General features: G+C 47.8%; 1 protein-coding gene across 1 annotated transcript in view; it reads right to left on the bottom strand.

The window, feature by feature from the left end:
* LOC120838237 (potassium channel subfamily K member 4) overlaps positions 1–25,833 on the bottom strand; it is a 143,857-nt gene that overhangs the window by 38,895 nt on the left and 79,129 nt on the right. Inside the window, exon 4 of the mRNA XM_042287677.1 lies at positions 25,196–25,525. Within this exon, the coding sequence (XP_042143611.1) occupies positions 25,196–25,525 (330 nt within the window). The remainder of the gene's footprint in view (positions 1–25,195; positions 25,526–25,833) is intronic.

Here is a 25,833-nt window from a genome sequence, read left to right as displayed (position 1 = left end):
GCCTTGTGTTCACTGAAGAATACTTTCAAAATCGCGCACTCAATTAGGTTTCACGCTTGTAGGTCCACCTAACTTTACGCCTGTGGTTTCGCCGGCTTAACACCTACCTAGCTTTATTCGTTTCATCACCCGAGAACGTTAGTTTTGACATGGACTATACTGATTACATGCCCCAGCCTTTTTTTTTTTTTTTTTTTTTTTTTAGTTTTGGCACAAGTTAACTTAAACACCCTGTAGCTTTAACGAGAAGTTGCGCGTTCTGTCTGCGAACTTCACAAAATAAAAACTGCCCGTACCACAAAGATAGGGGAACTGGTGTTTCAAGCTTTAGCGGAGTTTACATTGCGCTGCGTTGTTACCATTGATCACAATAAAAACCAAGAATAACTTAATATTAGGTACATTTTTAACAAAATATTACTTAAACCTTTGTATAACATATCGGAAAATAAAGTAAGTTAGAAAGTTCTTTTTTTTTTTTTTATTAGCGCACCTCAAACTTGAAACGGAAGACAATTGTTTGAACTATACCGTTCTTTCCAGTTATGTAGCAATTTATTTATGAAAAAAAAAAGTAAGCACAGCACGTTGGTTTCCGTGCGGCATAACACAAGCTAAGGGGCCGTCTACAGAGAAGAATGTAAGAATACCCTATGGACGCTGGTCTTTCGACACCAACGACAGACTTAGCCCGTTCCTATGGACCCACTCCCTATAAATCCGGGGTCACACAGCTCACACATACAAACGACATGGCGACATGATGCCTGATTATTTCCGGATGCGCTTCAGCCATGTTTGCTTCATACATGCATCCATGCTTCGAACATGTCGGCAGACAGTGTTCGAACGAACGACATGACAGGAAAGAACACGTCAACGTGGCCAATCTGACAAGGATTGGCCACGTTGGACAGGCCAGGGGCAATATGTGCGGGCTGTCTTTTGTGTGACGTATTTGCGGCGTGATCGCGTATTAAGTGCAATAATTATATCATATCGTATCGTATATTATATCATGCATTATATCGTACCTCACAGCCCGATTCCAGTGACACCATCTTGTTTAACAAAACGTCCCGTACTGTTCGGAGTGGCCGCAGACAATAGCGAGTTTTAGTAGACCGTGTTTCCCCCTCCGCTAAGCCCCTCAGCTACCCGGAACTCTACAGCCAAGGCCATAGGCGTGTAGGCGCAGTGGCGGTTTCCTGCGTAGCGGAGGGCTAGCGGAGGGGGAAACACGGTCCACTAAAACTCCCTAATGACTCGGGGCGGCTTTATTCAGCAAGTTTTGACCGAGCGGCAAGAGAGACAGCCGTTCATCATAAACAACCTTTTTTCCCGCCTCGGCTTTCCGACAACGCTCGCGGATTTGGGATCTGAAGCCGACTGACCCAGAAAACGGAAGTCAACGCTCTGTGGTACGTATAGCGCCTCGTCAGCGACGTCTCGACCCTGATCCGACCTGTCGTCCGCGAAAGACTAAGAGTGCAAGATGAAAAGAGCCGCCGCCGCCAACCGGCGCGAACCGATAGACGCTCAGGTGAACGCTCGTAAATATGCGTCTCGAGGTCGAGTTATGGCTACCGTCTGCAGCCTCGTTTTTTTAGATGGAAAACCAAGAAATAGCGTCTTCCGCCAAGAATGTTTACGGACTCGGCCCGGTGCTCGCCAGACTTTTGGTTGCTGTTTTCGTTTTCTGGAGACCTAGCGTTTACAAATGACCCCCGAGTGTGTCTGAGCGTCTGGTGAAAACTCCCTGGAACTGTCAGCATCATCAGTCGACGCCGACTCTGCAGACAGCTTTGGCACGCGGTCCTAGCTGTCTGCTCGTCTGCAAGGAAATCACTCTCTATGGTCACTGAGAGGTTAAAAAGGCGCACTGAACCACTCTCTACGATAGTCTACGCATGAACATACTTCAATCTATGGGCTTTAGGCATAAAAAGAAAAAAAAAACATTACAGCTCTTTGTGGCCGATTTCTCTATTAGAATTGGTATCACAGGTTTATTACCTCGAAACTATTAGTGACACCAAAGGGACGAAATTAATCCCTGGAAAAGGGGAACAAGAGGGACAAAGGACAAACACAGCTAGGTGACTGGTGCGCGACCGAAAAAATCCGCTTGGTCCTGGTATCAAACCAAAACCACCACCGAAAATGGAGAGGTCCCTGGTTCAGTACCAGGACCAGGCGGATTTGTTTCGGGCGCGCACCAGCCACTAGCTGTGTTTGGAGATTTGTGTTTGACCCGCTTCTCCAGGGATTATTTTCGTCATTCCTGTCCAGCCCGCTGGCACCTTTGCATTTAACTGTATTATAATCACACCAGAGAGAGACGTTACACGAGGAAGGGCACCGTCTCTGCCCTTCTCCCCTTCCTCGTCTGATGGCGCCCTTCTGCAGATGTCGATCGTTTCATGCCGATCTTAATATAAAAATCGTCCATACACGAATGTAATGTTTGGGACTTTTTTTACGATGCCTAAAGCACATATATTAGGCCATGCCTTAAGTTGACTATCGCAGAAAGTGGTTTGTTTGTTTAGCATCTTATCGACGCTCGGCAACCAATCAGAGTGCGGCATTATCCGGTAACAAAGCCGAAGAACGAATTACGAGGCAAGTAAGCGTGAATATAATGCGGAGCGCAAGTTCGTCTGCTTCTTGCACAGGGGTTGCAATGATGTCAGAACGCCAAGCTCTTATTTGCTGATCAAAAAAGAAAATAGCGGGTTGATTTCAAGGCATCTAGCATTGACGTCTACCTACTATCTTTTGGATCAAAGCCATTCAGAGCACGGCGCCATCCTGATGTCATCAAAACTCCTCCACAAGAAGCAGACGACTTGCTCTCCGCATAACCCTGCGTCTTTTCGCTGTCAGTGACTGCACCAGCTCAACCCTCTGGCGTCACACCACTACGGTGGCGCTGCTGTCGGTTCTGCGCATGCGCAAATGTCTCATCTCTCGCCAATCTGGTCTCTGCGCGAGCCTCCTTTTATTAGGACAGACGTCCGGACTCTTTCTGTCGTTTTCTGTCTTCACATTCCACGCTTCCTTCTTGTCTTTCTCTGCATAGAATAGTTGTGAGTGGTGCTTGTTTTGTCCCTGTCATGGAGTTGTCCTCTTACGCTATTGTATACTATATGAGGTCCAGACTAACATCTTCGTCTTTCTGTTGTCGACACCAATCGATCAACGGATCGAAATAACAAAAGAGAGAGAGAGAGAGAGACGAACGAGTGGCGAACTGTAAGGGACGATGGCACCTCGCCATGCTTGTATAGCCTTTAGTGCAGCCACTTCTCTTCGACCCTGTCAAAAAGCAAAGAAAACAATATCAAAACTGTCAACGTTGTAAAGAGTTTTCTTGTGTATAAGTTTATACAGCCGGAAGTCGAGACCTTTCAGTGTTTGTGTCGTTTTTACCTGCAGTCTCGGGTTCATGTCAGTCGGAAGTTAGACAACATCAATGGGCATCGGTGTCTTGGCTATGGGTCAGAAATTTAGCCAGTACAGCACGACCGCTAGTCTGGGGCTTGTAGCGTGCACCACGAAGTTGTGACACACGACCGCACGCCGGTACGATGCTCATTCAGATGTATACGGGCAGGGGTGGGGATGGAACCCCGGGATCCCTGGTATGTGCAGCGCAGGCTTTCGCTCGCGCTTGCAGAAGCATAAGCAGTTACTCTAGCAGGGGTAGCATAGTTTCAAGCCCCTCTATCCTGGGAGAAGTGGCGCCATTCATTGTTGTGGAAATGCTCAAGACACCTTCTGTGCGCCACTTCTGGGAAGAACATGGCGTTTGAAATCTTGCTCAGTGCTGCGCTGTGCCGCCATGGTCTTGCCAAGGGCTGCGCGTTGTACCTGCCTCCTGCACCGACGCACCTTGAGCTACTTTTAAAACATAAAGGGGCTCTAGCATAGTTGGTGTAGTCCCCCCCCCCCCCCCCCCCCCCTGCGGTAGAAAACTTCCAGTCGCTTTTAAGCGTGAGCAAAGGCCGTAAAGAATGCCACTGTCCAACTCGGCAGTGCCTTAGCATAAATTATAAGCGCTCCGTACAACAACAACAACAACAAAAATATTCCATTTATATTTTAGCTCGAGGCTTATATTGAAGCGATTTTATATTGTGGATAATTATCTGGCAGTTTGATAGTTTAGACACATGTTTCAGGGACACGCACGATCAGTACGCTATACGTCTGGTCTTCGAGATCATTTATGACAAGACCATCTTTGGGTGTTGAGTGGATCCTAGAGGGTGTGTAAGATTGACAGGTCGCAATGAAGGCAGGGGGTGGACCGCTCCTGCGTTTGTTTTGCTGTTGTCATACCCGGAAGAGGTGCTGGCCTTCGCTACGAGACAGGCCGTTACCCGGCTAGGAGATGCAACGGCCTCTTCCCTTGGCATGTGTGTAGAAGATGGGGAAACCGAAGATGGCTGAGGAATAGCATGAAAATTATGTGTGTGTATTGGGGGGGGGGGGGGGGGGGGGGGTCCACTATACGAACATGAGAAATTTAGCCACTGCAATATCACTGCTAGCCTGGGGTGCTTGATGTGTGTTGTGCAGTAGTGACTCGCCGGCACAATGCTTATTCGTATCGAAACCGGCAGGGTTGAGGATCGAAATGAAGATTGAAGGTTAAAATTAGTATAGAAAGTTGGCAGAGTGATAAGCACCCTGCCAACTCCAAATTAGCAGGGCGATGTACAGTCCTCTCTCATTAATATATGGACACCTTCGTTCCCCAAGAAAAATCGTCCATAATACCGACACAAGAATGCACGGTAATGGAATGGTATTTAACCAGTCCATTACCGAAATGTGGGTCTACGTAACGGGCTAACATATGAAAGCTGCGGTCGCACTGCTTATACGTCATACAAAGGACAGTTTGCAGACGTGTTCGAAGCGTTAAGTACGAAGCAATAAACATGTTTCAACTTGCTCGAAGCGCGTCCGTAGATACTTCAGCCGTCTTGTCCACAGCGAATGCCGTGTCTTTTCGTACATGGTGTTTGCGACTTTATACGAGACTGTTGTTCGAACGGATACACAAATGCTGAGCTGAAAGTGGTACACTCGAGAGTGTGTAGAACCACGTGCATCGAAGTGTTTTTTTGTGTTTTATTTTTTTTTCCCGCGCTTCTCTGTCACGGCGCGGGTCTCCGAGGCTGACATCCGGAGGCTGCACAACAAAGGCGCCGCCGACCCTGGCGAGAGCGGCCGAAACACGTAATCGAGAGCGAGCGGCCAATTCTGGAGCTGGCCGGCTGCCAGTGGGGCATCGCGCGTCGTCGCCGCCGCCGCTGCTGCTGTGACTGCGACTCGACGGGCCGAAACCGGAGACGCCGCCGCGCGGGGTGCCCGTCTCTCCCCCGACTCATGCCGTTGCCGCGGCCGCTCAATCCACCCTTCCCGCGCGTCGATGCCGCCGACGAGACCGGGGAGACAAACTGAAAGCGTCAGGGAAACAAGGACCCTACTCCGTTTTGCCTAAAAAAGTCTGACCGCAACTGTCGCTACGCGATCCGATGGAGCTAATCAGGCAGCGCCTAATGCGGAGCGTTAAGGGTTCACACATACAGCGAAGCGCTAAGTTAGCACTACGTGAGCGCTCCAAGGAGCGCTCATGTGGCGCTTGCTGGCGCGTGACTGAGTTCTAATATAGCGCGCGATTAGCGCTCTAGTAGCGCATTGTTAGCGCTTCAATAGGGCCCTGTTAGCGCTGCAGTAATGCCTTGTTAGCGCTTTTTGTACCGCGGTGCTGTGGATTAGCGCGTGCACTGCGGTTCCGGTTCCTGTGGTTGGGTGTGCATCAGCAGCACCATGGCGGACATCTGGGATGCTGAAATAGAAATCCGACAAATGCTCTTACATACGCGATTAGAGCATATGTTTGTGGACGGCTTAACAGCAGAAAAGCCTTCTGGGTGCGCGAAATCTTTTGCCACCGAGATACCGACGAGTATACCCGGCGAACCTTGTTCCTAGGCTGATCAGCCTAGGAACAAGGTTCGCCTAGATACAGAGCTCTTTCGAAGGCGATTATTTTTAACTGCGTGTCTTTGAAACCAGGGTCACGCATATCAAATAGAAAGCGATGAGGTAGTACCCAATCAATTAGTCGCTCAGAATTCATGACTCTAGATCGCCTGCACGACCCTTTGCTGAGAGAGCGGTACGGCGCTAATGAAGCGCTAACAAGGCGCTACTGGAGCGCTAACAAGGCGCTACTGGAGCGCTAACAGGGCGCTACTAAAGCGCTAATCACGCGTTATATTAGAACGAAGTCACGCGCTAGGAAGCGCCACATGAGCGCTCCTTGGAGTTGGGTGCCTCACCTTGGAGCGCTCACGTAGCGCTAACTTAGCGCTCCGCTGTATGTGTGAACAGGCCTTTAGCGCTCCGTTGTACATGTGAACAGGCCTTCAGCCGTCTGCTTCTTGCGCAAGAGTTGCGGTTACGTCACGAAGACGCCAAGCTGTGATTGGCTCTGATCGAAGGTTAGTGGGTAGACCTCAAAACAAGCTGCCTTTAGGTATACCCCCTATCCTTCAATCAGAGCCAATCAGAGCTCGACGTCTTTCTGACGTCACGACAGCCCCTGCAAAAGAAGCAGACGAACTTGCGCCTCGCATAAGGTGTATCGTCACGGCCATCGTTGTCTTTGTTGGTTTGCTGTCACCGGCGAAGACAATCCCGCACAGTACGACTCTTTAAAACTCCTTGTTTCCCATGGCGCCTTCGGTATTGTTGCGACCTACTACTATGGTCCGTTCACCCTGAAGGCCGGTTCAGACACTTGCGTTTGAGTGCGTTTGACTGCGTTGCGTCGAGAACCGAAAGCGAATCACCGGCACATCTGTGCTTCGTATGAAGCGTGGAATCCAATTCAAGGAATCAGCTTGGCACGCGATATAAGCAGTAGGGATTTCCTGGTTTCTCGCAGCCGCAACGCAGTCAAACGCAGTCAAACGCAACTGTCTGAATTAAGGCCGGTTCAGACACTTGCGTTTAAGTGCATTTGACTGCGTTGCGTCGAGAATCGAAAGCGAGTCACCGGCACATCTGTGCTTCGTATGAAGCGTGGACTCCAATTCAAGAAATCATCTTGGCACGCGATACAAGCAGCAAGGATGTCCTGGTTTCTCGCTGCCGCAACGCAGTCAAACGCAGTCAAACGCAACTGTCTGAATCAAGCTTTAGGCTTTAAACTGACAGTGCGGTGGGAGCTGTATACGCGCTCGCCGGACCGATCTACCGACTCCCATTTCGTCACCTGACCCCGTTCCCTTGCTGCAGGTGGGTATGGGCTGGAGCCAATGACGTAGAGGGCCTTACAGCGATAAACTGGCAGCTGAAAGTGACCCACAGTCGGCCGCCGCCATGTTGCACATTGTTTTACCATTAGACACGTGACCTTATAGTTTTACGTCTAGATTTTAACGCAGTACCGCGCACAAAAAATTGCTCATTGATCTTTAATAATAGTACCGACGAGATTCGTTATCTCTCGTCGGTTTTAAGTCCAAGAAGTACTTTCACGACAAAAACTCGGGCAACTTCCGAATGCCTCCGCTAGGTGCTGTCAGCCGCGGTGCTGCGTTTTGGGTTAGAGTGCCTTCATACACACGCGCGCTTTTGCTTGAGTGGTGACATCTCAGCCATTTTTCCGCCCAATCGCTTTTTGTATGCATTTTGAAGTGCGCGCAATGTGGTGTCATTCAGCTCGAGCGCGTAGCTTTGGCTAATGCATAGACGCCATTTTACCGCCCGAGTCACGCACCGAGTGCGCGAGAGCGTCCCGCGCTGGCACATTTAGGGCAACAATGGATGTCTTCACCCTGAGACAGACAGACATGTAGGCACCCTATTTTGGGTTTTTATCGGAGCTAGACACTGATCTCTGGGGCAAACAGTATTTCATTTTTCTTTTTACTGCGATTGCGATACAAATTTCGGCCCAATTTTGCGTAAAAACCTCACGTTTTTTTCTTTTTTTTTATCTTTATGTGTTTAATGGTCGAAATTGTATAACATGGCGGCCGCTAGGCGAGGGTCACTTTTGCCTGCTGAGCGAGATACCAGTTTTTCGCATTAAGCCCCTCTATCTCGTCGGCTGCAGCGTACGTGATCACGAGACGAAAGGTAGGCGTATGATTGGTTGAACGAGCACCTATAGAAAATCACCGCACTGTCAGCTATAGTCGTGACCGGGGTATAGCATTCGCGACTCCAGCGACCAATGTAAGGTTCGCTAGTAACTGGCGAAATTCGGCTGTCTTGCACGGGTCGTGCAGTGCCATCTGCCAGCTCAACGCGCGTGCAGCGCTCGAGTTCCAGCGGGCAAGCGTTGAACTCAAAATGGGTTGCCCCTATCTTTATTCACTATATCCTTTTGAAACAGGCGGCGATGCGTTGTCGAAAGCGAGCTTCTAAAGGCTCGATTGACCTTCTTCGGGGAACCGATGAAAGAACTGCGGTGCCGATGAACATTGATAAACGCGCAAGGTCTCGTTCAGGCGGAAGCGTAGGCGGAGAGTAAGTCGTCTGGAGTTGCGGTGACGTTAGAACGAGCCGAGCTCTGATTGGTTTTCATTGGAAGGATAGTGGACAGACCTCAAGGTAGCTAGCCTCGAGGTCTACCCACTATCCCTCCATCAGAGCCAATCAGAGCTCAGCGTTCTGGCGTCACCACAACACGTGCAAAAGGAGCAGACGAACTTGCGCCCCGCATAGGGTGCGTTTAGAGCGACCCAGGCAACACGCTGAAGCGACAGTAACAACGGAGTCAGAGGAACAACCGTTCCATCGCGCCAACCGCCGAAGACGTGTAATCGCGGAAGCTACGAAGGACGAGCAGAAATCGCGAAACGACCCCCTTTGTTCGCTCCAGTGTTTTCCCACTAGGTGCCGTCCGTTTCGCTGGAGTCGCGAACAGAACGGAGACGCAGGCCCCCGTCGTATACCTCCATCCCTTCCTTACTATGTCTCGGCCACAAAGTAAAACTGACAAATGTGCTTTACGTTTACGCGGCGAGGAGCGAGTCTACCTCGAAACATGCCCTCTTCTCTGTCTTCTTCGGGGACAGCTATACCATAATAATCCGTTTCACGTTGTAATGGGACACAGCGGATCGCAAAGTATGATAACGTATCCAAGCCAATCCAGCGCTGTTAGCGCATTACGCGACCTGGTGCCCCACGCGTCGCCGCACCCCGCCGGAAGGTCACGTGACGCTCAGAAGGAGTATTGGACTGGCTCCGACGGTTCGTAGCATCCGCTGCAATCCGTCCATCTGGCAACCCTGAAACCACAGTCCCTCTGCTTTTCGTACATCGTACAAGAAACAAGGTCTTCGCTGCAGACATGACGGAAGAATTATGTGTGGGCAGGCCTCAAGCAAGTTCGGAGCCTGTGTTTGCTTAGCACACATTCTGGGTTTGAAAGCCGAAGGCTACGTCACCCGCCGGAGGCCAGTGTGCGGGGCACAGTGAGGACACAAGTGTTGCGTCAGTGTTTGGCTGAGACTTGTTCTATCACAGCATGAAGCGACCAAACTAGTGGCAGAAATGCTCATTTCAGGAAAGTGCATTCTTTTTCTCAGAAGCTCGCTAAAACCAAACATTGCGTACGACCACTCTCCCGCTGTCGTGTAGGCGATACCGATGCACACCGCTTGCACCTGCGTGATTCTCGAGTGCTTGGTCGTTGATTTATTTGCAAGCAGCGTAAAGGCGTATCAGATTCATTATCCAGTTCGCATTTTCTTTTTTTGCTTTTTGGAGCTTCACCTCATTACTTTTAAGTTTAGTCACACGATATGTTACTGTGCTTTAGCTGCCAACGCTGGCTTGCCATGTGTTCGTCATCATTAGCTTCATTCGCTCGATATTTATACTTTCGCTAAATGCTACTTACGATCACTCCCTAACTTTAATAACCGAATAAACGTTACGGGTGGAACCAGCTGAACAATGAATGAAGGAGACACAGAAAAGACAACCAATCGCTGGACTACCAACTATTTTATTAGATCGTCCTCCTCTTCTATTAAATCGTATGCGTATGCGAAGAAACGTTTCTTAGTTTTTTATATCTAGGCCACGGCACTCGCCGAAAAAAAAATCGAAACATTGGAGCATTGTTCATCCCCTCAACTCGGAGCCGGGACTATTAGCGGCGAGATGTTTCGGTGGCGCCCTTGTTTGGTTACCTTTCGTGACGTCATTTCCTTGCGAACAACAAGTTCAATGGTGTTTGTAATGAGCATTCTGGAAGCCTGAAATTATAGCGCTCTCAAAGCAACACTGGCATCACCGTCAATATTGAAGTTCTTACATTCCTCTTATTTGCGTCGATGAGAGATCCTTTGCTGACGTCATAGTCAGCATTCGGCCAATCGGGGTGGGCCGACCACAGCGACGCTTTAGATCGCTCACGTTGCCAATAGGGGAGGCTATGCCAGGACGAGCGGCCACGTGCCTATCCTATGCCACCAACGTGAATCATAGCCACGCGCTCGGCTGGCAAAGTAGAAAACGCGTGCTGAGCTCCAGTCATTGTTACAGTTCGGCTATTCTCATCGCCCCAGTGGTTGGACACGAGCCACTACCCAAGTGTCCGCCGAAGCATTTATCGTTAGGAGCCGGAGTCGAGTGCCCACGAAGTTCTTGTGTCGAATCTATAAGCCGCGCTCGACTTTCATCAGGCGGATGGTTTCGATCCCATAATTACGTCATCAACTTTTGCAAAGGCAAGACAAACTAATTGTCTATTTGTATCCTCGCAATGTCATCGCGACAAAGAAGCTTCTGAATCAGTGGCGGTCTGTGCGAGCATACCTGAGCCAGACTAGGACAAGCACGCCCCTGCAAAATAGTGAAAATTCCAACCCTATATCATTTCATGACCCCTTTAAAGGCGCCTCTAATTTATGGCGCGCACTTGAGGTGTTGATAGAGCTTCTGGAAATAAACTTTGCGTAGTGTATTATTTTATTTCCTTGCTCACCAACGAATTGGATATATCAACCAACGACAGTGCAGGACTGTCTCTTGTGGTTCATGAGAGGGCACGTACTTGTTATGCTGTTCCAGACTGTACCGTTTTGTTCCGCTGTATGACTGGAAAAAATCTTGAATTCTTTGACACGCGCCGCGCATTAACACGCCCATATGAATCACTTCCAGCCAGATCTGACGCGCACGCTTCATTACAGAAGGTCCATGTCTACGATGAGCTGTTCAGCTGTCCTAGCTGACCACCGTGATTCCCGGCGTCCAGTATATATAAAAGAGCTCTGATGGCATCTATTACACTACTTTCACCCCTGCGCGTGTTCTATAACTATACCAGTCGTCATATCGCGTCGCGGATAAAGATTCCATAGCCACCACTCATCCCATTTTATGTATGCACAGTGTTGACTCCAGCGAAATCAATTGTACGCCTCAGAAAGCTGTGACTGCAGGTTTGCTCGCCAGACTTCTCGAGTGAATCAAATATTCACAGCCTGACGGTCTAAAGACGAAGCCTTGAAAGTAGAATCGGAAGCACTTGGTGAAAATTACCAGCCTCTGCCTCCAGAAAGGCAACGCGGGTGCACAGTGTGCATGGCCATAGCCTCCAATATACTCATAAAGCCTGGCAGTTCGACGACGGAGCCCATAGGGTGCCCTATCGCAGATTTGGAGCGCGACGATCTGGTAGCACAGAGCATCAAAGAACCATTTCTCGGGGGACCTGGACGTCAGCGCGCAGCTTTTGCAGCGGCGAGGACCCGAAACACACTTGTTCGCTCGGAAGGAGTGTGTTTCGGCGTCTCGCCGCAGCGGAGCGCCAGTCACGTGGCTCTTCTCTCATCCGTTGTCTACCGCTCCACTTTTTCCATTTCGGCGGCCACTTCTCGTGACGATCTGCCAGGTTTTGTCAGTCTATAGGAGGCTATGGCATGGCATGTATCACCCCTTCCTTATGCCCCACGCGCGCGTGGAGCGTAGCAGCCAAACTGCAATGAACCACACCAGTCGGAAACAAGTTAAGAATGCATCAAAGAAACACCACCACGTTCACCACGTTTTGGCTACGGCATCGAAACGCTTCGTGGACCAGTTAGGAGAGACAGTAGCCATGACAGGTTGGTTAACGTCAGCGCGACGTTTTCAAGATGGCTGCGTCCATGATCAACAACCAATAACCGCTATAGCTGATCATCTGCGCATCGCGGACGAACAGTGGCTGGAGGTTATGAGGGCATGGGAGGAAGAAGGTTCTGGTGTATTCTTAGCTTGTACGTTATTATAGTCGGTGAAAGGTTAAGAATTCAGGGGAAACACTTTTCACTTGAACGGAGCGAACACTGGGGAGGAGGTCGCTTCCTCTCCAGCGTTCGCTCTGCTAAAGTGGAAAGGGGTAGCAAGAGCTTCCCCTAAACTCTTTACCTGCCACCGACTACATGATAAATTGTCTTTTTGAATGAGGTGTAAGAGATTGTCCGGACTGCGGTGCTCTGAAAAGGATCAAAGGATTCCAATCGCGAGTGATGTTTTGGTTCATTGTATTCGCTCTAATATCCTAGTTACACGGGCGCTCTCAACCGCCATTGAGTCAACGACAGTTGACTGAATAGCGATCGGTTGGAGTTGCACGGCGGTGCCAACTGCCATCGAGCCACTTTTTTTCGGTTTTTATTCCAAACAAAAGTTTTCGGTTTATCGCGGTGAATAATTGTAGACTCATAAACTTCTCAGTTATATTAGGTTTATTGACGAAAACCAGTATACTAACGAAAATGCAATAATTAAAAGCGTTTGTGTAAAATGTATATTGAGTACCAGGCACTGTCTTATTTGTTGCAGTCTTTGGCAGCCGACGTGACCTGTTCTGTGAGACGCACTGGTGCCTTATCGTGATCTGACATTATCGTCGTGTGCTCGCATTTGTACACACGAGAACCATGCGCTTCAGTACCACTTCGGTTGGAGAGGCAAATATCAAAATGTAGAAATTAGCAAGCATTGTACTCGGTGGGTTTTCGCCCATTTGCACGACTGCGAGAGGTGATAAATTTGCGCCGACGGCAGGAATGACAATAACACACTCGTATTTATGCCCTCCTGTAGTAGACGGAAGCTAGGGGTGTTAAACAATGCGCGGCATTTACGTACGCTCTTGATTTCACGATTAAACTCTCTTCTTTTAACTAAGCATTCAGCACAAAACCCTATCAGGTGAAAAACCCAGATTTCGTCCTGAAGACCCCTGCGCCCCCGGAGCTTTTGTTGAAAGTTGAACCGATCTTGCAGACAAGCTGAAAACTGCGAAAGGAAGTGGTCATACTGTCAGTAATGAGTAGGATTCCGTGTTTTCGGAGTTTAGTTTTCGTCAAGCTCGGAGGGTGTTTTTCTAAGTTTATTTTTTGCCGAAAATTCGGAGTTTATCGGAGTTTATTTTTGTTTCATTCTGAATTTTTCGAAATTCGGAGGTCAATTTCGCAGTGTTTGTTATAATATCCAAATGTAAACGTCGTTGTGCTGTTTTGACGCCGTGCTGTTTTGGTACGTGCTCTTCTGTCGCTGTGCCGTTTTGACGCCGTGCTGTTTTGTCGCGTGCTATTTTGACGCGTGCTGTTTTGTCGCCGTGCTGTTTTGACGCGTGCTGTTTTGACCGTGTTGTTTTGTCGCGTGCTGTTTTGTCGTGTGCTGTTCTGTCGCGTTCCCCTCTACCGTAACGTCAGGTGTCCCCCAGGAAGGATACTTGGCCTCCCTTCTGTTCCTATAATTTATATTAGAGAGTTTTAGTAGATCGTTCCCATGACTCCGATAACGATACCCGGTACTCCGCTACCGCCTCCCTTGTGCATGCATAGTATCGTTATCGGGGCTATCGGAGGTATCGGAACGATCTACTAAAACTCTCTATTAATGATCTCTACTTTAATATAGCTTCTTCTGTGCGCCTGTTCGCCGACGATTGTGTCATTTACCTACCCATTCGTTCATATCATGATCATCATACTCTCCAGGAAGACCTTGAATCTGTAGCTCATTGGTGTGAAAAATGGCAGATGACGTTAAACTTTAATAAATATAGATCCCTATCATTTTCCCGCAGTTTGCGTGCCACACCATTTGCGTAATTACCTCACTAACACTAAAAATAGCATGCTCATCTTATACCTGGGTGTTCATCTCACCTCTGACCTATCATGGACAGAATAAGGGTGGCGATGTGGGTTAGTTGGTTCATACTGACGAAAAGGCAAACAGCGCACAGCAAACGGGGACTACAGGAAGTGCAAACAGGACAAGCGCTGACTCTCAACTGAACTTTAATCACATGAAAACAAAACAAAGAAAACAGCAACCCCGTCCACGTCACAGGATACATTCACCACGTCTCCAAAAAAAAAAAAATCTGACTGTTTTTTTTTTTTTTTTTTGACACGTGGTGAATGTATCCTGTGACGTGGGCGAGGTTGCTGTTTTCTTTGTTTTGTTTTCATGTGATTAAAGTTCAGTTGAGAGTCAGCGCTTGTCCGGTTTGCACATCCTTTAGTCCCCCTTTACTGTGCGCTGTTTGCCACTATCATGGACTACTCATATAACTTCTGTTATTTCTGATACTAACCGTTCTCTCGGATATTTGCGCCGTAACCTCAAACTTGCTACACCCTCCGTAAAACGACTAACGTATGCTACTCTTGTAAGATCGAAGTTAGAATACGTCTCATCTATATAGTCTCCATGGCAGCCCTACCTCGCAAATAATCTAGAATCCCTCCGAAACGGAGCCCTTCGCTTTATTTATAACAACTACTCACCATATACCGGCATATCAGGATTACGCCGATCAGCTAACCTTCATTCACTTTCCCTTCGCCGCCGAGTTTATCACGCCTTTCTCTCCTCCCTCGAATTTTTTATCGCAATAGCCACCTCAAAGAATCACTGCTATCACCTCCCAATCGTATTTCCCCGCGTCTAGATCCCCTATGTGAATTACGTCCAATTCGATCATCAACTGTTTCTCACCAGCCTTCCACACTACCATTGGCTATCGAGGATTTTAATTCACTTCCTCACAACATTGTTTCTATTAATAATACTACTAAATTTGTTGAAGCCATTTCTTTCTCTTTATCTAACCTACCTAGCTAGCTTAGAGTGTTATAATTCTGTTTACTGTTCTATCTTTTTTTTTTTATTATTGCCATTCCCTTGTATAATGCCCAACGGGCCCTCAAGGAAAATAAATGATGTTGGCTGCAATCTACGCAGAGAGCTCGGTAAACAAAGAGGCTGAAATTAGGGTTAAACCTAAAAAGAGTGTGCGCTGTGACACTCAACATAATGCAAGCATGTAAAACGCTCAGTGTCACAGCGCATACTGTTTCTTCTCCATACATATTTTCATCCTCGTCATTTGCGGAGCTTCCTCTCGTACATTGCAGTGACTGGCTCTTTCGAGTGCTTGCAGGGGAATGAGACGTAGTAGATTTTTTTAGACTATCTACTTACGAGATCTTACGTAACAGAGAGTTTTAGTAGGTCGCTCCGATAACCCCGATAACGTTAGCCGATACTCCGCCGATGCCTTGGCACACGCATCGTATCGTTATCGGAAACATCAAAACGAACCACTAAAACTCCCCAGTAAAGGGAGACCATTATGTCGCGTGTGACGGGCCATCGCACGAGAGTTCGAGCGACGGAGGGGGCGCTCTTCGCCGATGGCTGACGATGGGAAGGGCTGCATTGGCAACGACGACACGGAGATGCGAGCTGTTCCGCCGTTGCTGACGTCAGGGCGTCGTTCCTGTTTCACGGTGCTTCCTTCGGGTCGCCTGGTGACGTAGCGCGTTGCCGACTTTTAACGGCCTCCTCTCCCGAGAGGGGGTGCGCCCTGTGACGGACGTCATCCTCCCCGCGGCCTCATTTTGCCCGGCTGTGTCACCCCGCAAACAGAAAGAGCCGTTCACAACCTCACTGGCTTTTTTTGCTTCGAAGCGCATCCATTGGAAAGGGTGAGAAAAAGAAAAGAGGGGGTCGCCGGGCTGGGATTATCCGGGCCCGGTAAAGCAAAGGGACCTTGTTCGTGCTGTGTTCAGTAAGGGTGACTTGCGCCGAAGTAATTGTGAGCTTGTTCAGCGGGGAACTGAGTCAGCCCCAGTAGGTGTCTCGTGTCCTCACTGAGAGCCACAGCAGTACCATTGCTAGCCTGAAGGTTTTTAACGTGCATCGCACAGTGGTGATTAGCGATGATCGGTCCTATACACGTTACTGGAAAAAAAATAATTGATTACAGTTACTCTCGGGTAAAAAAGAAAGTCACATGTCGGATATTAGAAGGTCGGAACCACTGTACAATGCAAGTCAATCGATAAGATATCGAACGTCGGAGCGCGGCCAACACTACGAGCCAACGAGCCAATCGAGCAGCGTCTAAAGTGCAACGTCACTGCGCGCATCACCACTTTCTGTGGGCGTTTTTGTTTTTTTTCCAGTTTGCAGCTGCCAACAGAGGGCAGTATATCGGAAGCCAGAGAAGAAGAGTTATGGCCGTTACTTAGAAAGGTTACCGTTACGTTTCTGGTTATTTCAGACTTCCGAATCGACATATCTTTTGTTGGTATTAAAAAAAAAAAATCTATTTTTGTACTGTCCGTTATTGGATTAGAATCGCCGAAATATGAACTGCTTCTTGATCCACCAATTTCGCTAAACCATCCTCGTGTCGAAGACTTGATTCGATGACGCCTCGGTACAAAACATGTCGAAACAAAAGGCGCCATTACAAAGGAGAGAGAAACATAGTAGTGTTTACGAGTAATTGTAGTACTTCCAAAAGTAACCAGATTGCACTCGCGATTACTTCGTGTATTCAAAAGATTACAAAATTACTTAGAAAATTAATCGATTACAAGCAATTTGATTACTTGTAGTGAGTGCCGCACAAGCCCGGACTGGCAATGCACGACGACATGCCGGTATACTACGCTCATTCACATCTAGACGGGAAGTGGTGGGGGTCGAATTCGGGAGGGTGCGCGGGTTCTGCAGAGCGAGCTTTCGCTCTAAGATGGCTTACTGCGTTCCCATTTTTCGCTTCGGTTCGTTGGCTTTCTTGTTGGTTGCTGCTGCGCTCTCGTTGGCTTCCCAACGAGAATAAAATTCTTGAGACTCGCCACATTGTGCATTTATTAGTCTGTCTTTGACCGTATGTCAGACTTGTGCGAATACTCGTTACCAGTAATCGAATTACTTGTACTGGATTAATTTTCTTAGTAATTTTTGAATAATTTTATTACCTTCATTATGAAGTAAACCCGAGGGTAACCTCATTACATTTGGAAGTAGTATCTTACTTGTAACTGTTACCCTGTTTCCCTCCCCTTTCTATTGGCGCCTTTTGTTTGTACAAGTTTCTCGCCTAGAAATCCTCGAACCGAGTCACCGACGGGAGAGTAGATGGTTTACCAACATGAATACACCAAGAAGATGAGTAGCTCGTGATTCGGCGACTCTGATCGAGTAATTGACAGCACGAAAAACCCGTTTTAAAACCGGCACAAAGAAAAAAAAAATGTCGCTTTGAAAATCTGAAATAATCGGAAAGGCACCGGTTACTTTTTTTCGAGTAACGGCCAAGTACTTTCCCACTCAAGTAATCGAGTAATAGAATTGAATACTTTTCGAAGAAAGTCTCTACGTGTACTCGTACACACTAGCCAACCAGGTCACGGCATTCTCCGAACGGAACGTCAAAGGACCAATCACGAAAAAAAGGAGCGGCTGGATGAACCGATGCTAATGGCTGTAGTCTTTACAACGGGCGGTAGCTTGTGCCACCTATACGGAGCGCAAGTCCGTCTGCTTCTTGCACGGGGGTTGCGATGATGTCAGAACACCGAGCTCTTATTGACTCGTTGCATCTAGCATTACTATGCTTTCAATCAAAGTCAATCAGAGCTTGGCATCGTTCTGATGTCACCGCAACTGCTGCGCAAGAAGCGGACGACTTGCTCTTCGAATAGCCTAGAAAGAAGCCAAAAGTATTATTCCTCTTCTCGCTCATTAAAGTCAATTTGCTTCCCCTCTGAATTGTTGTAACTGTAACCAAGCAGTGTGTAACATCGCCAGAAGGACCTTCGAGAGATCGGGCAAAAAAAAGAAAAAGAGACAACTAAAAACGTTACCCGCTGAACTGTGGGGTTTACTTGGTTGTCTAGCGTGAGAAAGTGTCGTTTTTGCATTTGGCGGGATTATTTAGCGGTTTTCAAGTTGTGTTATCGTGTTTTTTTTTTTTTTGCGGTCTAAAAATGTTTTTTAGTTTATATTTAGCAATCCTAAATGTCATGATTTTTGTGCTGAGTTAGAGTTATGGGGGTCCGTATTTTTGCTTACTCTCAACAAACTTGTTGGTAGCGAGAATAACGCTTGCGACACCATTAAGATGTTCTTGGTGCAAACATTGAAAGATATAGTGTTAAAACTGTCTGTGCCTTAAATTTAGCATTTGCAATATATTTCAAAATTCTATTACCACTTTTCTTTTTTTTTTTTTTTTTTAGTTGACAACATTGCGATCTGCAATTCTTCTTTTCTAGGCTAGGTGGCGCAAGCTACCGCCCATTATAGAAGGTATACATTCATCAGCATCCATTCATTCAAATACTATACGACGGGGCCAATTAAGCAGCGCCAAAAGTGCATCGTCACGGCTCTCGTCATTTTTGTGCGCATGCTCAGTACCCACGGCAGCACCAAACGCAGCGGCGTGACTTCAGAGAGTTGCGTTGGTGTGAATAGTGTTGGCTGCGCTCGTACATAACGTGAACCGTAGTATAAGAAGTTCTTAAGTTACACTCGTCCTATAGGCTGTGTAAAACTTACGATCGTTATGTTTCGTGAATACGATCTTGTCCTTGAATTTCTACGTGCACACTTCTTTTTTTTGTGGTTGTTTTGTTGTATGATGTCCTGTCGTAAATGTCGCTTCGTATCATTTTGTTTAATGTTAGGTGGAGCACAAACTTTTTGGCATCAAACGTGTTTTATTTTTGTTTGCACGTGAATATATTGATCGTTTAGGTAATGCTCGAATAAAATTAATACACTACTGAAACCGTGCGCGGAAAAACTTGATGTCTTGGCGCTATGAGGAACGAGCGTACAAATAGCGACGCATAAATATTTCATAAGGAAATGTTTGAGTGTATCGCGCACTACAAACAAAACAGGCGGGGGTAAGGAATTGTGTTCATGATAAAAAATAAGAAAATAGAAAAGTCGAAATTGAGATCGGCGGCAATAACATGATTATACTATCAGTCTACAGAGCCCCTGGGGAAGGGCCTTTAAATGCAGCTGCAACATACGATTCGAAGGAAAACCTCCGCCTCCAGCACGATATACGTTTAGTAAATCGTTCCAATACCCTTGGTAACAAAATCCAATAACCATACTAAGCACGCAAAAAGTCGTCGGCGGAATATCGGGTATAGTTATCCGAGGAACCCGAACGATCTGCTAAAACTTTGTATTGATGATATTGCTCCGCATCGGGCGCCAAAGTGTTAAGCATAGCCTCCTATATACTGACAAAGCCTGGCAGATCGCCTCGAGAGGCGGCCGCCGAAACGGAAAAGGTGGTGCGGGAGACAACGAATGAGAGGAGAGCCACGTGACTGGCGCCCCGCTGCGGCTAGACGCTGAAACACACTTCTCCCGAGCGAACAAGTGTGTTTCGGGTACTCGCCGCTGCAAAAACTGTGCGCTGACGTCCAGGTTCCCCGAGAAATGGCTTTTTGATGTTCTTTGACACCAGTTCCTCGCGCTCCAAATCAGCGACCAGGCATTCTATGGCTCCGTTGTCGAACTGCCAGGCTTTGTGAGGCTCATGTACTATTGCACACTTTACTGAAAATCTCAGCCCGAGCCTTGGCTTTGCTTTCGTTCCACTGCACTGTGTCAGATAAGACTGGTAAAAGAGTGCAACATTCGTGTGAATGCTTGTAAAAGAAAGAAAAAAAAATGAAAGCCGTTTACAAATCCCTGTAACGCCGAATTGGAGCGCAGCTCTTGAGGAGGAGTAGGGAAGGGTACTGAGGGGGGTCACATCACCTGCGGGTGGTCACGTGACCCCGGGGGGTCACGTGATCTCGGGGGGAGGGGGGGTCACGTGACCTCGGGGAGGGGGTCACGTGACCTCGGGGGTCACGTGACCCCCCCCCCCCGGTTACGCCGACGCCGACGCCGCTGGAAACGGGCCCCTAAGAGCTGCGCTCTAAAAAATACAACGTTAAAAGAAAAAGTACAACGTAGACTCTAACCAATTTCTTCAATGTGCCCGACGTTTCGAAGCCAGCTCGGCTTCGAAACGTCGGAGTTCCGCCAAAATGTTTACATTTAAAATACAACGTTACATAACATGCCACTTTGGGAGCTCAGGGGCAAGCACCGGTCTACGGATCCGCAGTTGGTAGATTCCAATCCTGGCCGAAATGCCTGCAATCTGGCGAAAATTCAATGCGAAGAGGACGCCGTGTAAACGAGCTTTCGGTTGCTCGTCAAAAGGTACCCAGGTTGGTGAAACTTATCCTCAGTCCTCCGCTGGGGCCTGCCAAGTGCCCTTCGTTGGTTTGGCACGTAAAGCAACATTACATTTGTATTCGTTACGTAACGGTCGCCACGAAGAAAAAGAAAAGATGTGCGTTACCACAAAACAAGTGTAAACCTATGTTCCGTACGACGAGGATTACGGGAGAGCACTAGGTCTCCTTATTTCTGGAACGCTTGAGCAATCGTTTCCGTACTTCACGCACCATCCGGCTCGGGTCCAGAACAAAGTTGCATCCAAATTACTTCTTTTTTTTTCTTTTTTTTTCTCTCTTGGACTAGATATGTTCGTTGAAGTCAGCGTGCGTTGCCAAAGAAGTAATTAGCGTTGGAGCGTTTCATCACCATACTATAAAAATCCCGACACATGCAACTTAAATTGAAATTTCTCGTGTTTTTGTTTTTCGTTCTTCATTTTTAAGCGTCTGGAACATTCTAGAACTAGATAGACACTCTTTTAGCTATGCAAGTGTTAAATTGTTTATTTGTGCAGTTGAAAACCGATTACTTTGTTAATTTATAAATTGATATGTGACTCCTGTATCAAGACGCGAAATTTTTGCTTTCCGTTCCTTTAATATCTGCTCCATATTGTATATTTTTACCAATGCCCGCAAAATCTCAATAGAAATTGGCAGTATTTCGACATAAATTAATTAATCCAAGCATCACGGACCGTCACACTAAGTTTATGGAACGTGGTTTAGAATGTGCTTAGGTCCAGCTGACCATTACTGAAGTTACGTAAGCCAATTTGTGATTGCATCAAAATATACGGCATGAACTGGAAACAGTCTGCAGTGAATATTTAATGCTTCACGTGGAAGACGTGATGCCGCATCGAACGTACACGATATCCGGGGGATCGGTGGCCGAGTGCGGTAAAAAAAAAGCTGAAGAGGTTCTTTAAAAAAACGAGTTAAAGGTGAATTCTAATGTATTTTTATTCCGTGAATCTGAATATCACGTTCGTTTTCCCCGAAAATGCAAATGAACGCGAGAAAATAAGAAGAACCCCCGACCAGTCGTTATGTCATAAACGGATCTTTCGGCTGCCAAGCCCCTGTCGCTCGTGTGGGCAGCGCGTACACTTGCAAGCTTGCCAGGTATTGGCGATTTTCACCACGCGTTTTTTAACCTACTTTTACGGCTTCGTGTTTTGATCGCCAGGTGCTGTGAATATCTGATTCGCTCGAGAATTCTGGCGAGCGAACCCACCGTCACAGCGTTCTGTTCTAGCCGCTTGGTGCCGTCGATTTCGCCGAAGTCGCCAATATTCCCCCGCACTGACACCAGTCGTGACGACTTTTTCTGACCTTTTTTTTTTTTTTTTTTTTGAAAATAGCAAGATTGCGGGTGCATAGCTTTGATAGACGCTGAAGTTGCGCGAGAGCGAGGATTCCGAAAAACTCCCTTTACGACATAACGCTTCGGGAAGGAGGGGCCTTCAGTGGTACTTCTAAAATGACTTCCTGCAGCCTCCGTGCACCAAATTGAAACAGAATCTCGATATTAGAGATCCTGGAGGTCAAATTAAGACGGTTTAAGTGTTTTTACTCGAATACAGAGTCGCTTCAGCTTCCCTTTAACCCGCCACAACCCGGAGCGGGTGAAGCAAAATCGTACCATAACGAATGTGCTAAAACGGTTCTCTAAAACTCGCTAATAAAGAGTTTTAGGGAACCGTTCTTGTACATATACGATACGATAGGCCCTCTGGTACGCACTGCGCATGAGGGTTCATAGTACCGTGTCTGATGTGCCGCCAAAACGGTTTCCTAAAAATATATGGACACATTGTTTTTTTTTCGTTTTTAAATCGTAACAATCGCCGATAGATCCTTTCCAAAAGAGCGCGCCATTGCATGTCCGCCTTTGTTTCGACACGTACTCTGGGCGTGTATTGGTCACGAGGGCTGCGTCAACGTTCGGCGAAAACTCGGATCCAATCGCACGTTTCGTGCCCGACAAATGGCGACCACAAATGTAGCCCGATGGACTTTTGAAAGGGTCTATCGTGCCTGTACTGCATTAAGCCCCAAAATGGCGGCGCCCTCAAGGAACACGGGGAGCGGGATGCTGATACGTTAAGCCTAGTTTATTTACCGGATCAGTGCACGCTGTATTGTCCCGTTTAGCAGAAACAGGGTCGGAGGAATGCGTCCGCTACACAGTAGCCCAATTCGTCACTTTTTTTCGCGCCATGTTCTCTCCACGGAGAAGGATGTCGTTCACGCTGGCCTTGTTCCGTATCCGGACACGTAATCCAATACCACGTAGGAAACAAGCTGCGCATGACGTCACCGTTAGCGGATGTCCGACCGTTCCCACAAGCGGCGAACACGCCGAACCTCGACGAGAGTCGCCGCAAATGCGGCAGACGCGTTCGTCTTGGCGTCGCCGCGCTCTAATGTGGCGCTCGTGATGTGTAGGTTTTTTTACACCGAAAACTCATCCGATTGTCGATTTTTATTTTGCACTAGAGGAAACGAAAAATTATGGGTGCCAAGAGGAAAGAAAGAAAACCACCACGCTAGCGTTATCGACGTAATACTTGAGATCCGCGTGGGCCCTTCATGCACACGAATGAAAAGTATACCTAAAAATGCCACGACCAGTCCAAAAAAGATCAGAATCAACGCAAACGCCGTTTGTAAGACAGCAAATTATCATATTATAGTGAGTGTCGGTTTCCTAACTTGCTGGTCGAATATACAGCCGCGCGAGGTTTCAGAAAATAGGCTTCATGCGTCGAACTTTACGACCTCTGACAGAAATCTAAAACTCGGTGAAAGGCAGCAGTATATCTTTTGACTTTTTTTTTTCACAGATGAAACACGAGGTAAAGGGTGACGATGGACTTTTGTTTTCAAAAAGACAACACCATGCGGCGGAAGCTCGAAATGCGATTGGCGTCCGCAAGGAGAGCCGCGCAGCCTCTCCTGCATACGTCAAGCAGGCGTGGTATGGTAGCGCGATTCTACTTCTGGGTGACAACCGTAGTTCGATGTCTCGCCGCAACGCGAAGTGGGTCTGCGCGGGCACAGAACCTCTCTTGACAAAGGTATACTAACCGGACGCCAACAGAGAAGTGATGTGATGCACTAAAACAGTGACGGAACCACGTTCCCATGATTGCTCGATCCGCAGCTGCTGGATCATTGTTCCATATCCGGCCTCTTCCCTTATTGCGAAATGATAGATGCCCCCCAAACGAACGGTGGCGATACCGATGGCAGTAGCGTTGGCCCTCACAGGTGCGTGATCAGAAAAAATAGTACACAAAATTGTAACTAGAGGGAACACTTCGGATCTCCTGAAAAGCAGCCGACAGTGTACGGCTCAAAGAAAAAAAAAGTTTTCTTTTACTTATTATTTGTCGCTGTTATAAACCACTTAGCAAGAAAAGTGATAAAAAAACAAAGGATCGGTTTGATATCAGTCCCCCACAATCCTTTTTTAGGAATTTCTGGCGACAAGATAGAACACAATATTATCACTTTTTTGTACGGTAAGTTGCTTCGCGTAGATCAAACCTGAACCAAGCGCAGCCGACGCTACGGGCTATTAAGGCCATCAAGCACAGTCAGACGCGTAACGTCAGGACTTTTCTAATCTTTTTGGGGTGTGTTGTTATCACTGGCTAAACTAATCAGGCTCCGTTATTGCGCCGTGATCTTGCGTTTTTAGTCTGCGCGGCTGTGTTTGTGTGCCTTCTGGTCTTTGTCTACGCACAGGCTTATCGTGAAGCAGAGTGTTGACAATCCCAATAATCCCCCTCTGCACGCCGCCATCTTTATATACCAGGCAGTCGAATGCTTTCTGAGCAGGGGCAGTAGCCCTCGTCTGCGGAACATCAGACATCGCGTATGCATATGCTGCCGAATGACTCGGCCCTTCGCGCCGGAGTGATAAGCACCGGATACGTATACGAGGTATTCACATGTCATCAATGCGAGATGTGAGTAAAGCTAAAATAAAGCAACTTATCGTGTACCGAAATTATCGGTTACGACAGTGCAATGTAAACCATATAAAACCTCGTTGTCACGTCGCGCTAAAAAAAAAAAAAAGAAATCAAAGGACACACGCACAGCTATGGCGGCCAGTAAACAGCCCCAATAGAGCCATAAGAAAAAGTCAACTGAGTTTTGCTAGATCGTTTTAATTGACACCTCCGATACCCGGTCTCAATAACGATACCCGATACTGATGCGATGCACGCGCAAGGGCGGCGGGGCGGAGTATCGGGTATTGTTATCGAAGTCATCGGAACGATCTACTAATATTGGGGACTTTTAGCAAACCGTTAGCGTGTTCCACGTACCGCACTACCTGGTGCCTTTAAAGCATGCTTATAAGCGCGCGCCCCGCGATCACGGTATCACCGGGACGCGGGCTTAAAAGCATGCTTGAAATTCTCCGGTAGTGCGGTACGCGGAATACGCTAACGGTCTGCTAAAGGTCCCTATTCGCTAATGTGTGAGCTTATCTCCATCAACGGTTCCGACCCCACGACGAAGGCGCCATCCCTTGAAGGATGAGTGCTCACCGGCGACGTAGTCCCCGAAGCCGATGGTGGCGAGTGTGACGAAGCAGTAGTAGAGTCCTTCGAGGTAGCTCCACTGCTCCATGTACATGAAGATGCCCGCCGGCAGCAGCATGAACACCACCAGCCAGGGCAGCAAGAAGGTGAGCGCGTTGGCGCACAGCGCCAGACGCGACGCCCTGTGCCGGGCCCGCTCCAGGCCGCGCACCAGGCCCCGCGAGAAGTGGTCTCCGATGCCCGCCAGCAGGATGCCCGTCATGGGCACGCCGGCCACGGCGTACAGCACGCAGAACACGCGCCCCACCGACGTCGAGGGGGCCAGGTGGCCGTATCCTGCCATGCAGACAAGAGACATTAAAGAATGTACAGAGGAATCGAAGGCCAGACCTTCAACCAGCCCATTACATGGCTTGTACCTAAGGTCATTGCAAACGAGACATTAAAGAATGTCTGGTTTGCAAACGAGACATTAAAGCAAATTTAAGCAAACGAGACATTAAAGAATGTCTCGTTTTCTAAAATAAAAAATAATAAGAATACGCTGTTCATACATCCTTCGAAAGACATGGTGTTGTCTCCAGACATGCATTCTCCAGAGAACTTCTCCAGACTGTCTTTTGCATGATGTATTAGCATTGTGA

The sequence above is a fragment of the Ixodes scapularis genome, unplaced genomic scaffold (genome assembly GCF_016920785.2).
Source record: "Ixodes scapularis isolate PalLabHiFi unplaced genomic scaffold, ASM1692078v2 PGA_scaffold10__122_contigs__length_95168666, whole genome shotgun sequence".
Taxonomy (NCBI): domain Eukaryota; kingdom Metazoa; phylum Arthropoda; class Arachnida; order Ixodida; family Ixodidae; genus Ixodes; species Ixodes scapularis.
The sequence above is the reverse complement of the archived record's forward strand: the minus strand, read 5'-3'. Positions and strand labels throughout refer to the sequence as shown.